We start from the raw sequence: 15199 nt of genomic DNA on the forward strand, positions 1-15199 counted from the left end.
ACCCCTTCCCCTCCCCCACTGCCGTTCATCATCCAGTCCACTCCCCAAACACCTCTCCTCACCCCATTTCACAGTCTCTCCTTCGGGTCCTGGTGGAGCCAAGAAGCAGCTGGTCCCCACTTTCTAGTTAAAGACACAAAGACAAGCAGTGGCTGTCTTCCACCCAGCTCTCCCCACCTTACCCTGGGCCTCAGTTTCCCCACCTTCCCTGGGACCCCCTCTGAGTTCTCCGCCCTATGACGAACTGGGCCACTCTGGTCTGGGCAGCAACTGGACTCCCCTCAACCAGCCCCTCCTCCAACCCATTTCCTTATTTGTAAGTAATTATCCAATCCTGGATATTTAATAATTTGGTAGCTGGTGGGAACGGAAACTTTTTTGCATAATTTTTCTCTCGCTCTGAGCGTTTTGTACCTCACTTACAGCAGATTCAGTGACTCTTACTCCTCAGATCTTGCCATGCTTTCTTTTTTCCCCAACCCCTGCTCCTGTTGCTCTCCCACCACGAGCTCAATCCATGTAACGTGTGTGGTGGTGTCTGTGGGTGTCTGAATTTCTCTGGGATGGGACTGTTGGATCTTGGAGTATTTGTGTACCTATTTCACTAATACCGCCAGCAATTTCTCTGGGATGACCACACCGGCCACACTTCCTCCCATCAGCAAAGTCAGAAGGTTCTCATTTTTTTCACACTCTCCCCCAAACTCACTATTAGCCGACATTCTGATTGGGCCAATTTGATGGGTGTAAAGTGGATTCCACTTTTATTTCATTTGCATTTCTCTGAATACTCCTAGGTTTGCGTACCTCTTCATTGCTGGTTAGTCATTTGGGTTTCCCCTTCTGCGAACTGCCTATTCACATCCTTTGACCGTATTTCTATTATTTCCTGTCTTTTTCTTGTAGCTTTGCAATAATTCCTTGTATAGTCTAGATATTAATACCTTGTCATTTTTAGACATCACAAATACTTCCCTCATTATGTCGTCTGTCTGGTATCCTTGTTTATGGTGTTCTTTGTTTAAAAAAACAAAACACCTTAATGTAATCAAACCGATCAATTTTTTTGCCATTTAAATCTTAGTCAAAAGGTCCTTCCCTACCTGTGGAATATAAAGATATTTTCCTTTACTTTCTTTCATTAGCTTTATGATTTGACATCTCACATCTAGGTCTTTGATACAACCAGATTACGTGTGGTGTGGAAGAGCTAGGGATAAAAAAGAAAAAAACACTTCATTTTCTCCAGAGTGGGCCAGCCTTTCCCACACCATTGGCCAAATAGTCCATCCTTTCATCATTACTTGTAATTGCATGGGTGTGTTGCTGAATGATCCAATCTATTCCATGTGTTCCATTGGTCTTGTTCCTAGACTAGTCCCATATGGGTTTTTTGTTTGTTTGTTTGTTTGTTTGTTTGTTTGTTTTGGGGGGAACGGTGTGTTTTTCCAGGGCCCATCAGCTCCAAGTCATTGTCCTTCAATCTATCTGTGGAGGGCGCAGCTCAGCTCCAAGTCCAGTCCCCGTTTTCAATCTTAGTTGCCGGGGGGTGCAGCCCACCATCCCATGCGAGAATTGAAGCGGCAACCTTGTTGAGAGCTCGCGCTCTAACCAACTGAGCCATCTGGCCACCCCCATGGGGTTTTTACTAGTAGAGCTTTGTAGAATGTTTAGTGTCTTGTAAAGTGATTCTCTTCTTTTTCAAAATTGACTTAATTCTATACAGTTCCTTATTTCCCCTACACACTTTAGAATATATGTGTTAAGTTCCTCAAATTCCAGCTGTGATTTTAATTGAGATTGCACTGAATTTATAGGTGATTGGGGGGCAGGAGAGAACTGGGATCATTGCAGCATTAATCATCATGGTATACCCTTCATTTGTTCAGAGCTTCTTCTAAGTCTTTTACTAGTTTGAATTTCATTCTGGGCATTTCGGTGAGGCTGAGGTGAAAGATGTCAACCTTCCTCCCTAACTCACCACTTCTATATCTGGGCTCCCATTTGATATTGGCAATAACTCCAGGTGAGTCAAATGGCAGGGCCTATAGTCCTATTTTACAGATGATTCTAAGCAGTTCGTCCAACAGAGTGAGGACACATAACACAAAATAAATCTCTCCACAGCAAATCTCATTAAAATCTAGAAAGTCTGTTTCATGAAGGATTTCCCAGACCCCAAGGCAGTGACCTCCTGCGTTCAGTTGTACCATTCATCAAAAAGAGGCTCCACTACATAGATGGAGGACTTGGCATTCTTCGCGTGCCATGAACACAAGGCTTCGTCCAGGGCCAGCCCTCAGGGAGAGGTAGAATTACCGGGCCCATATCACCCCAACGCCAGTAGCCCATACTGACTCGGAGTCAGTGGCCCCAGCTCTTCAGACAAGCCCAGCCAGGAGGCAAAGGCCACACCTGTCACATCTTCTTCGGACTTTCCTAGGGAAAACAGCTTTCTTGAACCTGTCCTCACCTCACCCTTTGCAAAGGCTTCCTGCAAAGTACCTCCTCAGAGGGCTCCCACCTGGATCTCCAGGCAATTTGGGCATGAACAAGCTCACCTCCTGCTCCTGATGCTAGACCATCCTTCCTTCAATGGCTTTGCTCCAACCCCACCTTCTTGAAGCCCTCCAGGATCTCCCCAGCCCACAGGAGTCTCCTGCCCTCTTTACAAGAGGTCTGGCATTGGAGAAAAAGCACTAGAAGGATCTAAACCAAAGATTCTTAAAGATTTTTATTGGCAATAAAAACTCTTTGTTTGAATAGAGTCTTACTTAGATGGAGAGAGAAATAACTTCATTTTCTCACATTGTTTGAGTTTGGATCCCAACTCTACCGCTCATTTTGGACAAATAACTACACCTCTCTGAGCCTCAGATTCTTTACCTGTAGAATGGCAATAATAACTGTAGCTGCCTCCCAACATTGTTGCAAAGACTAAATGTGAAAAAAAAAAAATTATACCTAAAAAAAAAAAAAAAAAAGAGTAAATGTGATGATACATGAAAAGTACCTGGCAGATGGTAAGCACTCAATAATGACAACTATTAAGATGGGAACCCAGTTTGTGAAACAAATCCAAGGGTTGCTGTTTCAACTGAAGGGGCCGGGGAAGGCCTGCTTCCGGTTACTAAGTTGGCTCACTCTTGGGGGATATCCCAAGAACCCTTAAATCTTATGGTCTGGATCAGGGATCCCAACTCTGTGGAATAATGTGCAGAATCGAAAATCGGAAGTAGGCAAGGTGACACCGTTATACAGCACAGATGTTGGGAAGGAGCAGGACTTGTACGTAAAATAAAACAAAACAAAATAAAATAAAATAAAATAAAATAAACAAGAACTAACAGCAGGAGTCCTCTAGAAGTTACCCTTCAGAGGCTCCATGGAGGTGAGGTTCGTGCTGATAGCCCAAGTCATGGATTTCTAACAATTTGTAACTAGGATGGAACTGATTTTAACTGTATGAGGAGGGTGAACTCATACCCGTAACAATTACAACCACAAGTGGGGAGGTTTTCTTTTGTTAATAAATCACTGAAGATAATTTAAAGTATTATTTAGAAGACAGGAAAGAAACCAAAATGTGTGAGTGGTTATAACAAATGATGAGATCATATATAATTTTTATTATTTTCCCTATATTTTTTCTTGGCTTTTTTTTTTTCAGTGTTTTTTTAAATTATGGTTAACTCTCTATTTATACGGGTTTTGGTTTTTGTTCAACTTTTTAAAGCACCAGCAACCTGGATTCTAGTCCCGACAGGCACTGATTCTCTGTGTAACCTCAGACACAACTCTTTCCTCGCCAAGCCTCAGTTTCCCCATCTGTACTCTGAGAGGGAGGGGCTGATGAAACTATGAGGTCCGGGAGTCAGGCATCCCTCATGCACACCAGCACCCCTATGCACCCCGTTTTCTCCCGGCCACCAGCCCAGATGGCCTACAGCAGCATGAATCAGCACACATTTTTTCTCCTTAGTGACGCTTCCACTCAGGGTTCAGAATGGGAGCAGCCAGGGAGGGAGGAGGGACTGACAGGGCCTGGGTGGGGGTGGGGGGGCAGTTCCCTTCCAGGCTGGATGTGGGGTGGCTCTGGGCTCATTTCCCTGACATGATACCCAGCCTACCCTTTGGGAAATACAGCACATGAAACCAACTCCCCACTCATCCGTTAGGAGCACGCAATGCTGAAGTCACTGACCTCATTTCCACAGCAGATTGTCTCTTCCCCAATTCAAAAGGAGGAAAAAGTAAGTAATTTTTCCCCGTACAGTTTCCCAGTCTTCACACATTCGGATATTTATGAGTACATGTCTACCGGCCAGAGCTGGCAGGGCTGGACAGCAGTGACTCAATGAGAGCACACTCCCTGCAGGAGCTCAGAACAGGGAGGCACAGAACTTGCAGGAGGGACAGAGGGACCCTGACTAAGGAGCCCAGGGACTCCTTGAGTAGGTGACAGTGACTTGGCCACCTCCAGTTCATCTCCTAGTTGAAGTTCTTCTGCAGGACCTCACTCCCAGGGAACCAGATCCTCCTCTCCCTTCCCTTCCCCCCAGGCCTGTCCTGTCTGTCTGTCTTGCAGACTCCACACATACTTATTGAGCATCTACTATGTGCCAGGCAGAACTGTCCTTCACCCACAGATCATTGAGACCCTGCCCCAGCCATATGCCCAAACGGGGATTCCAGGTAACTTTAGCTCCAAGAAATAAATGGTGGAATTTCAAGCACCAAGAATCAATTTTGCCACCACCTAGACCTGGGTTTAAGTCCTAGGTCAGGCTGTTTATCAGCATGTGACTTTGACCTTGGACAAATCACTTCACATCCCTGAGCCTCCATCTCCTCATCTATAGAATGGGGAGAAATAAGTCCGCTTTGCAGGGATGCTGTAAGGATCAGAGTTTGGGAGTCTACAGCGCCTGGCATACGGTAGGCCATAAATGTAGCCATATATTCTGCCCCGCCCCCACATGGAGCTCTTCATTCCCAGAGGTGTAGGGGAAGGTTTACCTTTGGAGTTCCCTGAGTGTTCACCCTCTCTCTTCCCCTTCACACTCAAAGGAAACCCCCCTCGGGCCCCAATTCCCCTGCAGTTCCCCAACCCTCTTGAGACTGTTGCAACTTCTCACTCACCACCTAGCCCAGCCCTTCCAATCTTCCTTCCCGCTCCTGCAGAATAATTTCCGCCTTGAAACTGCCTAGAGACCCAGAGATGCGAATGCAGGGGTGGGGCAACCTCCACCCCAGACTCAAACACCCTCGTTTTTGACACCCCAATCACAATTGTTCACTTTCCCCGGCATGCCCTGAGTTTCTCCATCCTCTCAAGCCTTTGTATAGCACGTACCCAATCCCCGAGGCCTGGCTGCACACCTGATCCCCACTGAGGGTCCTACAAGCCACTGCAGTCTGTCTTTATAGCAGTTACCACTGGCTAAGGTTATCTCATAAACTCCTAATTGTCCCTCTCCAGGAGGACAGGGCTCTGTCCTCAGCACCCAGCAGCGCACATCGTTTTAGCTCAGAAAGATTTATCTAACAAATTAATGAATGAACTTAAACCTCGCACCTCTTTTTGGGATAGGTGCTCTTACTACAACCATTTCACAGAGGAGGAAGTAGAGGCCCGTTATCTGGGTTAGATGCCACGCAGTGAGCACTACGGCCCATGCTTACCTCAGTCACAGCAATGATCTTGCCCTCAGTCACTGCCTGCCGCCAGGCCCTGTCCCTATCCAGCCCTATCGTGTTCCCCAGCACAGTTCCTGACACATAGTAGGTGCTCTATACCGATCTGTTGCTTGAGTGACTGAATGGCTGAATGAATGAAAGAATGAATTAATTAATTTCTTAATACAGAGGTATTTTTTGTAAGGCTTCTGGAATTGGGCCTCCAACCACAGTCAGTGCTATGGAAACTCAGGGGACACAAAAATCCTAGTCCCAGGTGGCCCTAGGCAGCTTTCTGGAGGCATAAGAGAAAGCTGAGGATGGAGGTTTGGGAGTTAGGGCACTGAGCAGAGATTTCATGGTAGGGATGTGCCTTCTGTGTTTAGTAACTAGGGGGTGGGGGACACAGTTGGGATTCAGAGGGGCTTGGGATACAGGAGCCCTGAGAGGTATCAGGACATACCCGGGGGGACTGGCCTTGCAGACTTTGGCCTGTAAGTACTGGGGAACTATCGAGGGTTCTGTGAAGGAGTGGTCTGGTTATAGCACAGCTTTGGAAAGGAAAAGTGGAAGGAAGCCAGGAGGCAAACTCCATTCCCTGTATGTTTACTGAGCCCTGTGGATGCCTGCACAGACCGAAACTCAGAGGTGGGGCCACAGCACGGTGGTGACCCAACCTGAGCCGCAATAGAACAACATAGCCAAGTGGTTGAGAACCCAGACTCCAGCCAGATAGATGGTTTGGGTTTGAATCCTGGCTGCACCTCTTAACTGCTGTGGGACCTTGGGCAAGTGACTTAACTACTCTGTGCCTCAGTTTCCTCACTGGTAACATAGGGATAATAATAGCAAGCACTTCCTAGGGCACATGAGATAGCACAAAAAGCCTCATGAACTAAGAGTTCTTTTTGTCGGTCTACCTAACGTGTGACTTCCTGGGTGACAGAGAGGGAGCCTCTTATATCTCTTCATCAGAACCCAGCTCAGCTGGGCACAGAGTGGCTCTCAGGGAACTTTCAATGAATGAACCGGGCCCAGGGGACCCTGGCCCACCTTGAGAGTACCCCAGTGTTCACTGGGGTCCTTTGCCTGAGGTGAGGCGCCCTCCGTTCTACACCTGCTCAGGCTGTGGGTATTTCCTGAGTGAAGTGCAATCACAGTGAAAAACAACGTCCCGGCGACAGCCTGTTCTTGCATAATCTGCCCACAGCTCTCTGTGGCTTCCTGACCAGGCTCTGTGCAGCCCCAGGGAGGGCCCCATCCTGTTCTGGATGGTGCCGGACCCTGCCCCCATCTCAAAGGAGGCCCAACAAGACCTCTTGGAGGCTCAGTTTCCCCACCTGGAAAACTAGGTCATTGGAGTTGATCATTTCTAAAGCATTGGATGTTCTCAAATCAGACAGATGTGGGCATGAATTCCTGCCTGCTTACATGGGTCCCTGAATGCACAGGTCAGCCCCAGGGTCCAGAGCTCACACTGTGGAGACAGACAAACTTGGATTCAGATTCCAGCCAGGTGAACTTGGACAGGTTAGTTTGCTTCCTTGAGGCAACTCTAGGAACAATAAGGGTCAAATCATTGGGAGAATGAAATGGGGCCAAATGGGAAGGGCTCAGCACCGTGCTGACACACAGGAAGATCTCACAATTCCTTGGCCTTCCTCTCGAGGGGTGGGGTCTACATCCCCTCCCCATAAATTGGGGCTCTGTGACTGCTTGACCAATAGAATGTGGCAAAAGTGATGCCGTGCCCGTTTCTGGGCCCAGATTTTGAGAACCTGGTGGTTTCCACTTCCTACCCCGAGGCTGTTTGCTCTAGGAAACCAGCCATCATCCCCTGAGGAGGCTCTCACCGCTCCATGACAGGCCATGGGGAGGACCCCACAGCCAGCACCCACTTGCCAGCAATCAGAAGCGCTCCAGAGCCAGCGGATGCTGTGCGAGTGGAGCTAGGCTTTCCCCAGCAAGCCCAGGCCAAACTGCAGCTTCGGGAGCAAAACAAACCACGGGTGTTGTTTTAAGCCACTAAGTTTTGAGGTGGTTTATGGTGCAGCAAAAGATAACCAGGACACTTTAAGTCAGTTACTAGCCATTCAACACTCTGATAAATGGGCATCAGCCTGCTCGTTTATAATTACGGCCACTGTGAGGTTAAGTGGCAATGTATGGGAAGTGCTTTGGCATTAAATTCCTGACAGACGATTTCCCTGCCCTCTTATGCAGGATCAGCTACATAATTTGTGGGACCCAGTGAAAAATGAAAACACAGGGCCCCTTGTTCAAAATGTGTTAATAATTTCCCAGACGGCAACAACAGGTCATTAAACCAAGCTCAGGCCCTTCTAAGCAGAGACCCTATGTGACTGCACAGGCCATCCTTACCTGTCTGGATATGGGGACCACTTTGGCTCTTGCAAAGCTGCCTTATAAATACGAAATCAATACTCTTACTGCAGCTATTTTTACTTTCACACCAAATTAAATAATAATAATAATAAAGATTGAAAAACAGCAAGTAATCTTTACTGTTTACTTAAACGAGATTGTGATTCCCCCACTCTAGTCCCAACATACACAGCAAGGGACCAAATTTACCAAGCTGGGACCTTAAGCAAACCTATTTACCTCTCTGGGGCTCAGTTTTTCCATCTGTAAAATGGGAGGCTTGTTCTCAACCTGTCTTCCTTGGATCCTGGGATGGGGTGGAGAGCAGGATACAAGGAGTGACTGAGACGGTCAAAGGAGATCCGATTGTCAGGGAATTTTCCAGCACAGGTTCTCTGCACTGCCTGTCCCCCAGGCCTGTGTCCGCCTGACCTCAGAATCAAACCACCATCATGGAGTGAGGCTCTGGCTGGGTTAACTCTGCCTCAGAGGGATCAAAAGGCCACACCTGGGCTGCTGCTTGAGCACAGGTAGATTACCCAGCCTCTTGGAACTGTCCCTGCTTCCCCATAAAAGGAGGAATAAAATCAACCTCCTTCCTGTCTCCCAGTTCTGGTGACTTGGAGGTGAAAGGAAGCATTCCCAGAGGGCATAGTGCCGGACAGTAACCGTGATAATGAAGCCCAGACCACAGAGGCAGTCTGGCCGTATTGACAGAGGGGGCATTTAGAATCAGAGTTGAGGGGTTGAACGCTATCTAGCTCTGGCACTCCCTGGCTGTGTGACAGTGGGTCAGTTGCTTTGCCTCTCTGAGCCTCAATTTGTAAAAGGGAGTGCTGATACTCAGCCTATTTACCTTTCAGTTATGATTAGGAAACCCAAATGCATGAGAATGTAGAAAGCCTTGGGCAAGCTCGAAAGCTCTTAAAATGCAGTATATGGTGACTGTCATTTGCTGAACAGGGAACATGCCTGGCACCAGGCCAACCACTTTCCCCACATGACTACTGGCCTCACAACCACCTTACAAGTTAAGCATTACCTCTGGCAGATCGGGAGAGCGCTGAAGGGCTTTGCGGAGGCCAGGTAGCTGGGAACTGCTGGAGGTTGAACGCTGATGACCCATCCCTGCCCCTACATCAGAAGCCACAGCAATAAAATGGGACAGAGGCCAGTGCTGGAGGACACGGAGGCACATGAAGGGCATGATGTTAAGCTAACCCACGCCCCACACCAAAACACAAAGGCCTCCAGCCTCCCCAGGATCTTGGTTTGGTTTTTACTCTCCTGGAAGACACCCAAAGAAAGAGGAACCTGGACTGCTTGACTCCCAGCCTCCTTCAGTGACAGAAGCCTGGACCCAGAGCTGCGATTGTTCACCAGGAATGTAGCCTTAGCTCTGCCCTTTCTGAGAAAACACATCCAACTGCTTCCTGACTACCAGCAACCGCTGCCTCTCTCTCTCTGGCTACCTTCTGAAATAGATTAAAAGAACCTTTGCTGCCCCTGGTTTGGCCTTTCACGCCCATTGCTGAGAGAATACCAGGATGTTTATTGTTCTAATGGGAGGAAAACAGAAAAATGGAGTCTGTTGTTCTTACGATACAATCAGAGTGTCTTACGACAGCCCACCAGGCCCTGGGTAACCTGGCCCCGCTGGCCTGTTCGCTCACCCCCTTCTTCTCTCTGCCCTGCTCACTATGCTTCTACCAGGTGTGCTTCTTAAATCCCAAGGCCAGGTGCATTCCCACCTCAGGGCCTTTACAGCTGTGGTTCTCAACTTCCCTGAATGCTCTACCCTCAGGTCTCCCCCTCTCTCACGTGTCATGTCACTCAGGTGGAGCTCAAAGGGTATTTCCTCAGGGAAGCCTTCCTGGACCACCCTGCCCTCCAGACCCTGCCACAGTCCCCTGACTGGGGCTTCTCGTTGCACATAGCGCATCACCTCTGGAATGGCCTTGTTCACATATTCGATTATGCCATCATCGGTCCCATCCCCTGGACAGAGCCAGTCTGAGTACAGTGCCTTCTCTGCAGCTAGACTTGGGCCTGGCTCACCACAGGTGTTAGGAAGAGGGAACGAAAGGAGAGAAGAAGAAAGGAAGGGAAGCAGAGAGAGAGAGAGAGAGAGCGGAAGGGGAGAGGGAGGGAGGAAGGAAGAAAGGGAGAGAGAAAGGAGGCCACTCAGGAAAAATCAGGAGCAGCAATGCAGTGCAACCTGGAATGCACTGGAACCATGAGCAGGATGTCCCCTACAGAGGGACCTGCGGCACTTCACAAATGCCCAGAGTCACAGACATCTGACTAACAAACTGCCAGCCCTATGACTGTGACTTGAGGGGTTCTCCCGGTCCCCCACAGAGCAAGAAGGAAGGCCAGGTCCCAGGAGAGCCTGAAAGCCCTGGTTAACCCTACTGGAACTAGCGCAGGCTTTGGGGGGCCAGTTCCAGAACCACCCACCAATTCTAATGTTTTTCTGGGAGAAAAGTGTTCTGAGCCCAATGCCCTTTTGAAGGTTACCAGTTTGGAAGTCAGAGGGGGCTGAATTCTACAGGCCTAGAAAGGGCTCACTCTTGGTAAGTGGCTGCTAGGTTACACCAAGGACAGAAGTTGCCACGTGGCAAACACAATTCGTGTGTCAGATGGTATCTAACGGAACCCCACAACCCTGTCAGATAGAGACTGACCAGGAAACTGAACCATTTCACAGACCAGGAAACTGAACTGTAGGGAGATGGAGGCAGATAACCAAGATTGCCCAGCTGGTAAGTGGCAGACCTGGGATTCTGACCCCTGTCTGACCCAGCACCCATCCCCACCCACACAGTCTGCGCCTCAGAGAGGGGCAGGCAGGCCTTTCTGCCTTGCACCTCCTTCCCTCACACCCACTGGGCACCTAGTCTTCCGGGTCAGCCCAGCAGGGTCCAGGGGTGTGCACCCAACACGTGTTGCTAGCCCAGAGCACGGGGACTGGGGACGTGCAGGAACCCCTAGGTGGGCTGGGCCAGCTTCTCCTCAGGCCCAAGTAACAGCTGCCTGTCTGTCTCTACATAGTCGTCACTTCTGTTCAGCCCAACAAAGCTCCACCTGGTGACTATGGGACAGAGGTGACGAGACACCGTCCTGGGAGGGATGGGAGGAGGAGAGAGACGCTCTGCAGATTCAGTCTCTAGCTCCATGTGTGGGACAGGAGCTGCCCTTAGAGACTCTAAGAACCTAGATTCGTTTCCCACCTGTGAGACTGCCTTAGGAAACGGGGTTTTCTTTGAAAGCAATAGCTTCCGCAGAACACTTGTCACTCACTGTCACTCCCTGACTTCAATTGTTCAGGAAGGGGGGTGTGCATGTGTGTGAGAAGGTTCCTTATAGCCTGGGGACTGCTACCCTGAGTAGCAGGGGGCCTTGTCCATCTGCCCACCTGAATGTCAGAACAGCCAGAGGTTAAGCAGGGCCCCTCGTCACTGGTAGGGTGGGGATATTTGCTGTCTCTCCGACTGACCATGTGCAAGGCAGTGGTTGGTTCAATTTTGAGGTCTGAGTGGGGACTGGAGTCCTGGGGATGGGGTGGGCAAGGTCTGACCGTGGCCCTAGGTCTCCTTCCTTCACCCTACAGGGCAGCCACAGTCAGAGGGGCCCAGGCTGGCTGCCTATGGTGGGGAGCAAGCCCCAAACTGACTGAGCTGGGGTGGGAGGGGCCGGCTAGGCCCTTCCTAGCTCAGGCATGAAGCCCCAGGCTCACATTTACCCCTCAATCCCCTCCCCGCCCTCCCAGGTTGGGCCATTCCAGCTGCTTTTGTGACTCCCTCTTGCCATGTATGGGGCTGCTCAGGCCCAGCCCAGAGAGAGGCAGGCCCAGGGGAGGCCCGGGATCCCTTTCTGCAGATACCCAACGGAAGCCTTGGGTAGAGCAACTTTATTCTGAATATAGTCGAAGGCAAGCCTTAGGCCAGGGAGTGGGGGTTACACGGAGAAGGGATAAGGAAGAACGTCCGGAGTGGGGGGGTGGGGAGGTCTGCCCCAGCCAGCAGGGAGCTCCCTGTCCCTGGAGGCTGGGGCCGCGGCGAAGAGGGAGCCCGTCCTCAGAGATTCTCAAACACTCTCAATCCCAGCGAGCGTTTCCTTCACCTTATGATAGTTTTTGAAGGACTTTATGGATTTTTAAAGGATCGAAAGTTTTGTGAAGGGCCCCTGGGTGAGGGAGTGGACCATTTCATTAAACATGTGTCAGTACCCTCACATCAAGGCTGTCTGAGCCCCTGCCCACTGGGTGTGGGGCATCGTCAGGCACCGTAGGCTCATGAGCACAGAGCTGTCCACGCTGGTTTTGCATGAGGCATTCTGGTAAATATGGTCCATCCCATGTAAACTTCTTCAGGTTCTGGTGTAACCGCCTCTCACAGCGTCCCGGCCACTCCAACTTTCCCCAAAACATCTGAGCAGTTTCAGAAACTACCCTTGTCATTCCTGAGCCAGCCCCAACTTCCTCCAGAGATGAGCAGGCTGGTGAGTAAACAGCAGCTTTCAGGCCTAGCTTCCAGTGGGTAATTCCAGGAGTCTCCAGGCAGCCTCGACTCAATTCCCCAGGCTGCCACAGACTTGTCATCTGCCCACAGGTTCCTTTCCAAGGCCACTTGTTTGTTTACACAAGCCTGAAAGCCCTGGGGAGCGCAGTCCTGCAGAGGAAGCCTGGGCAGCTTTATTTCTTAGTGAGATGCAAACATCCTGACCTCCAGACTGAACTACCTGATGCTCTTTCTTTCTGGCAGTCCAGAATAAGGCTGAATAGGGCTTTTGACCACCACATCCCAAGTGCGGTGCTGAGCAGCTGCAGCCAGAAGACTGGCAGCTCTGGGGGGCGATTCACTTCCCCACAGGGCACAGAGCAGGTGGTGCCCAGCCAGCAAGCAAGGACCCAGGAAGGGCCCTCGGTTCCCCTTCTCTGTGTGTGGAGGAAGCCCCTGGGCAAGGCCAAGCAGGCCTTTCTCCAGGTGGCAGCTGGGTGGGTAGGGTCCCTGACTGGGACGGGGCACTGCATCTGCTGAGGGTCTGCAGACATCTGTTTCGTGAGATGCCTCCCTGCTGAGGGGACTGGTGGGGACATTCTGAGACGAGAGAGTTGATTCTAGGCCCTGGGCCACTGTGAGGGCTACAGACCAGGGAAAGCAAGTTGCACTAGGAGGGTCCCACTCCACCCAAGCGGCATAGGGTACAGAACACAGCACGATGTCTGCAGTTGAGATGGGGCCAGATGACAACGCCCAATCTCTCTACTTCCCTTCTGACTCAGGAGAAACCACAGGCGCTGCTGGCTCAGTGCCATAGGGGGGCCACATTTACAGTAACTGGGGGCTATTGGCATAACAGTAAGGCCTGGCAGGTATCACTCCTGAGGCCCAGGGTGAGGTACGGGTCTCACAGCCTCTGCCTCAGGTGGGTTCTGGCCCTGGTAGAGTATATCTGATGCCCAGGGCTCTGGGGCATCTTCTTGGCAGTAGCAGGAGGCAGGGTGTCCACTCCTTGCCAGCAGTCTGTTGCCCCAACAAATACCATTCAGATCCAGCCCCTGGGTTGCCCCATAACCCACTTCCCTAGGTTTGGGGTTGGGGGGCAGCTGCGTGGAGATGCAGGTAGAGACCATCAGAACCCCTTCCTGCATTGCCAGGCTCTTCTACCACTGGAGGCTGGACACTCAGTTCAGGCCAGATGGGACTCTGGCAGCATCTTGGTGTCACCAGTGCAAGCCTGGCCTCCCAGGGAGCACCCAGCTGCCCTCTCAGCCCCAACTCAGGCCAGGCTTCATTTCCCAGAGGCAGTTGTGGGCGAGGGGTCCTCCTTTCCTTCCTCCTCCACCGAGAACATGACGTCCCTGCCGCTGCCCAGAGGTGGTTCTGTCTCCTGCTCCGGGTAGTGGGGGGCATGGTCCATTTCCAGCTCTCCCTCAAGCTCAGGTGCTGCCGGCCCCGCCAGGCTCCGGCCCTCAGGCACCTCAGTCTTCACGGTCCCCACAATCACCGTGTCCGCCTTCATGATATAGATTTTCTCTACAAAGCAAAAGGATGGGTAAGGTGAGGAGACCAGAGCCCCAGAGGAGGAAAGCAAGGAGGCAGAGGAAGAGCCAAGTCCCAGCTCTGCCACTCATGCTGTGTGTCCTCGGGTAGGTGGCACAACCTCTCTGATGCACGGTAAGCCCTTGCCAAACTTGCAGGTGTCCTTGTAGGGAAAACAGCTAGGAACTGTATGCTGAGAAGTTAAAAATTGGCCCTCTTACTACTTACAGGAGATGCTGGTGAGTCCCCGGCACTGGTAGGGAAGGAGAGAACAGGGCTAGAAGAGAAAGCAGGTCATGGGGAGAAAGCAGGTAAGGACATCCATCGCACCAGGGAACTTGTGTAGAGGTCTGCCTATGCTGGATGCTGTTCCAGACACTTTCTGCCCTTCAGTTCCTGAATCCTCACATCCCTCCTACCAGGTAAATAGTCTATTATTGTCCCCATTTACAGGTAAAGAACCTGAAGCCCAGAGAGGTTAAGTGGCCTGCCCAAGGTCACCAGGTAATTAGTAGAAATCCCAAAAGAAACTCCCGTTCTGTTCCTCTCCACGTGCCTAAAACAGAAACCTGGGGTGACCACCTTGTCCCGGTTTGCACGGGCTGCTCCTGGTTTTAGCAGTGGAAACCCCCATCCCAGGAACCTCTTCAGTCCAAGCAAACACAGACGGAAACCTCAGCCCTGTTCACCGTCACCAGCAGTCTGTGATTGGGACAGCTTTGCACGGGGCTGGTTATTGCTTACTGTCTTTCCCCCACTGGAGGCCCTCACGGCTCTGCCTGCCTAGCACACAGCAGGGCTGCCTGTATATATCGCTTGGATGAATGGCAGCCCAGCCCATTGGAGCTGTGATCCCCCATGGAGCTTGGGAGGCTCAGGGGAGTTAAGTAAGCGGCCTAAGAAGCTAGGAAGTGGGGAGCCTGGCCTGTCGCCTAGGTCAGCTGACTTCAAGCACCATCCGCCCAGCTTCTGTTGGCCTCAAGCTCAGGTCAGGGCCCCAGCTTCCAGCTGCTTAGCCCATGGACTCTGGAGGCTGAATGGGGAAGCCAGGAGGGAGCGTGAGAGCCGGGGGTCTAGGGATCCCTGCT

At 51.0% G+C, this 15199-nt stretch overlaps 1 protein-coding gene across 3 annotated transcripts in view; it reads right to left on the reverse strand.

Moving 5' to 3' along the window:
- Positions 1–11944: 11944 nt before the first annotated feature.
- Positions 11945–15199, reverse strand: part of TNFRSF8 (TNF receptor superfamily member 8) — a 64701-nt gene continuing 61446 nt past the window's right edge. For all 3 annotated transcript variants that reach the window (XM_019756324.2, XM_019756325.2, XM_074334037.1), the window contains one exon: positions 11945–14105. In XM_019756324.2, the coding sequence (XP_019611883.2) occupies positions 13861–14105 (245 nt within the window). In that variant the 3' untranslated portion in view covers positions 11945–13860. The remainder of the gene's footprint in view (positions 14106–15199) is intronic.

The sequence above is a fragment of the Rhinolophus sinicus genome, linkage group LG06, assembly GCF_036562045.2.
Source record: "Rhinolophus sinicus isolate RSC01 linkage group LG06, ASM3656204v1, whole genome shotgun sequence".
Classification (NCBI taxonomy): domain Eukaryota; kingdom Metazoa; phylum Chordata; class Mammalia; order Chiroptera; family Rhinolophidae; genus Rhinolophus; species Rhinolophus sinicus.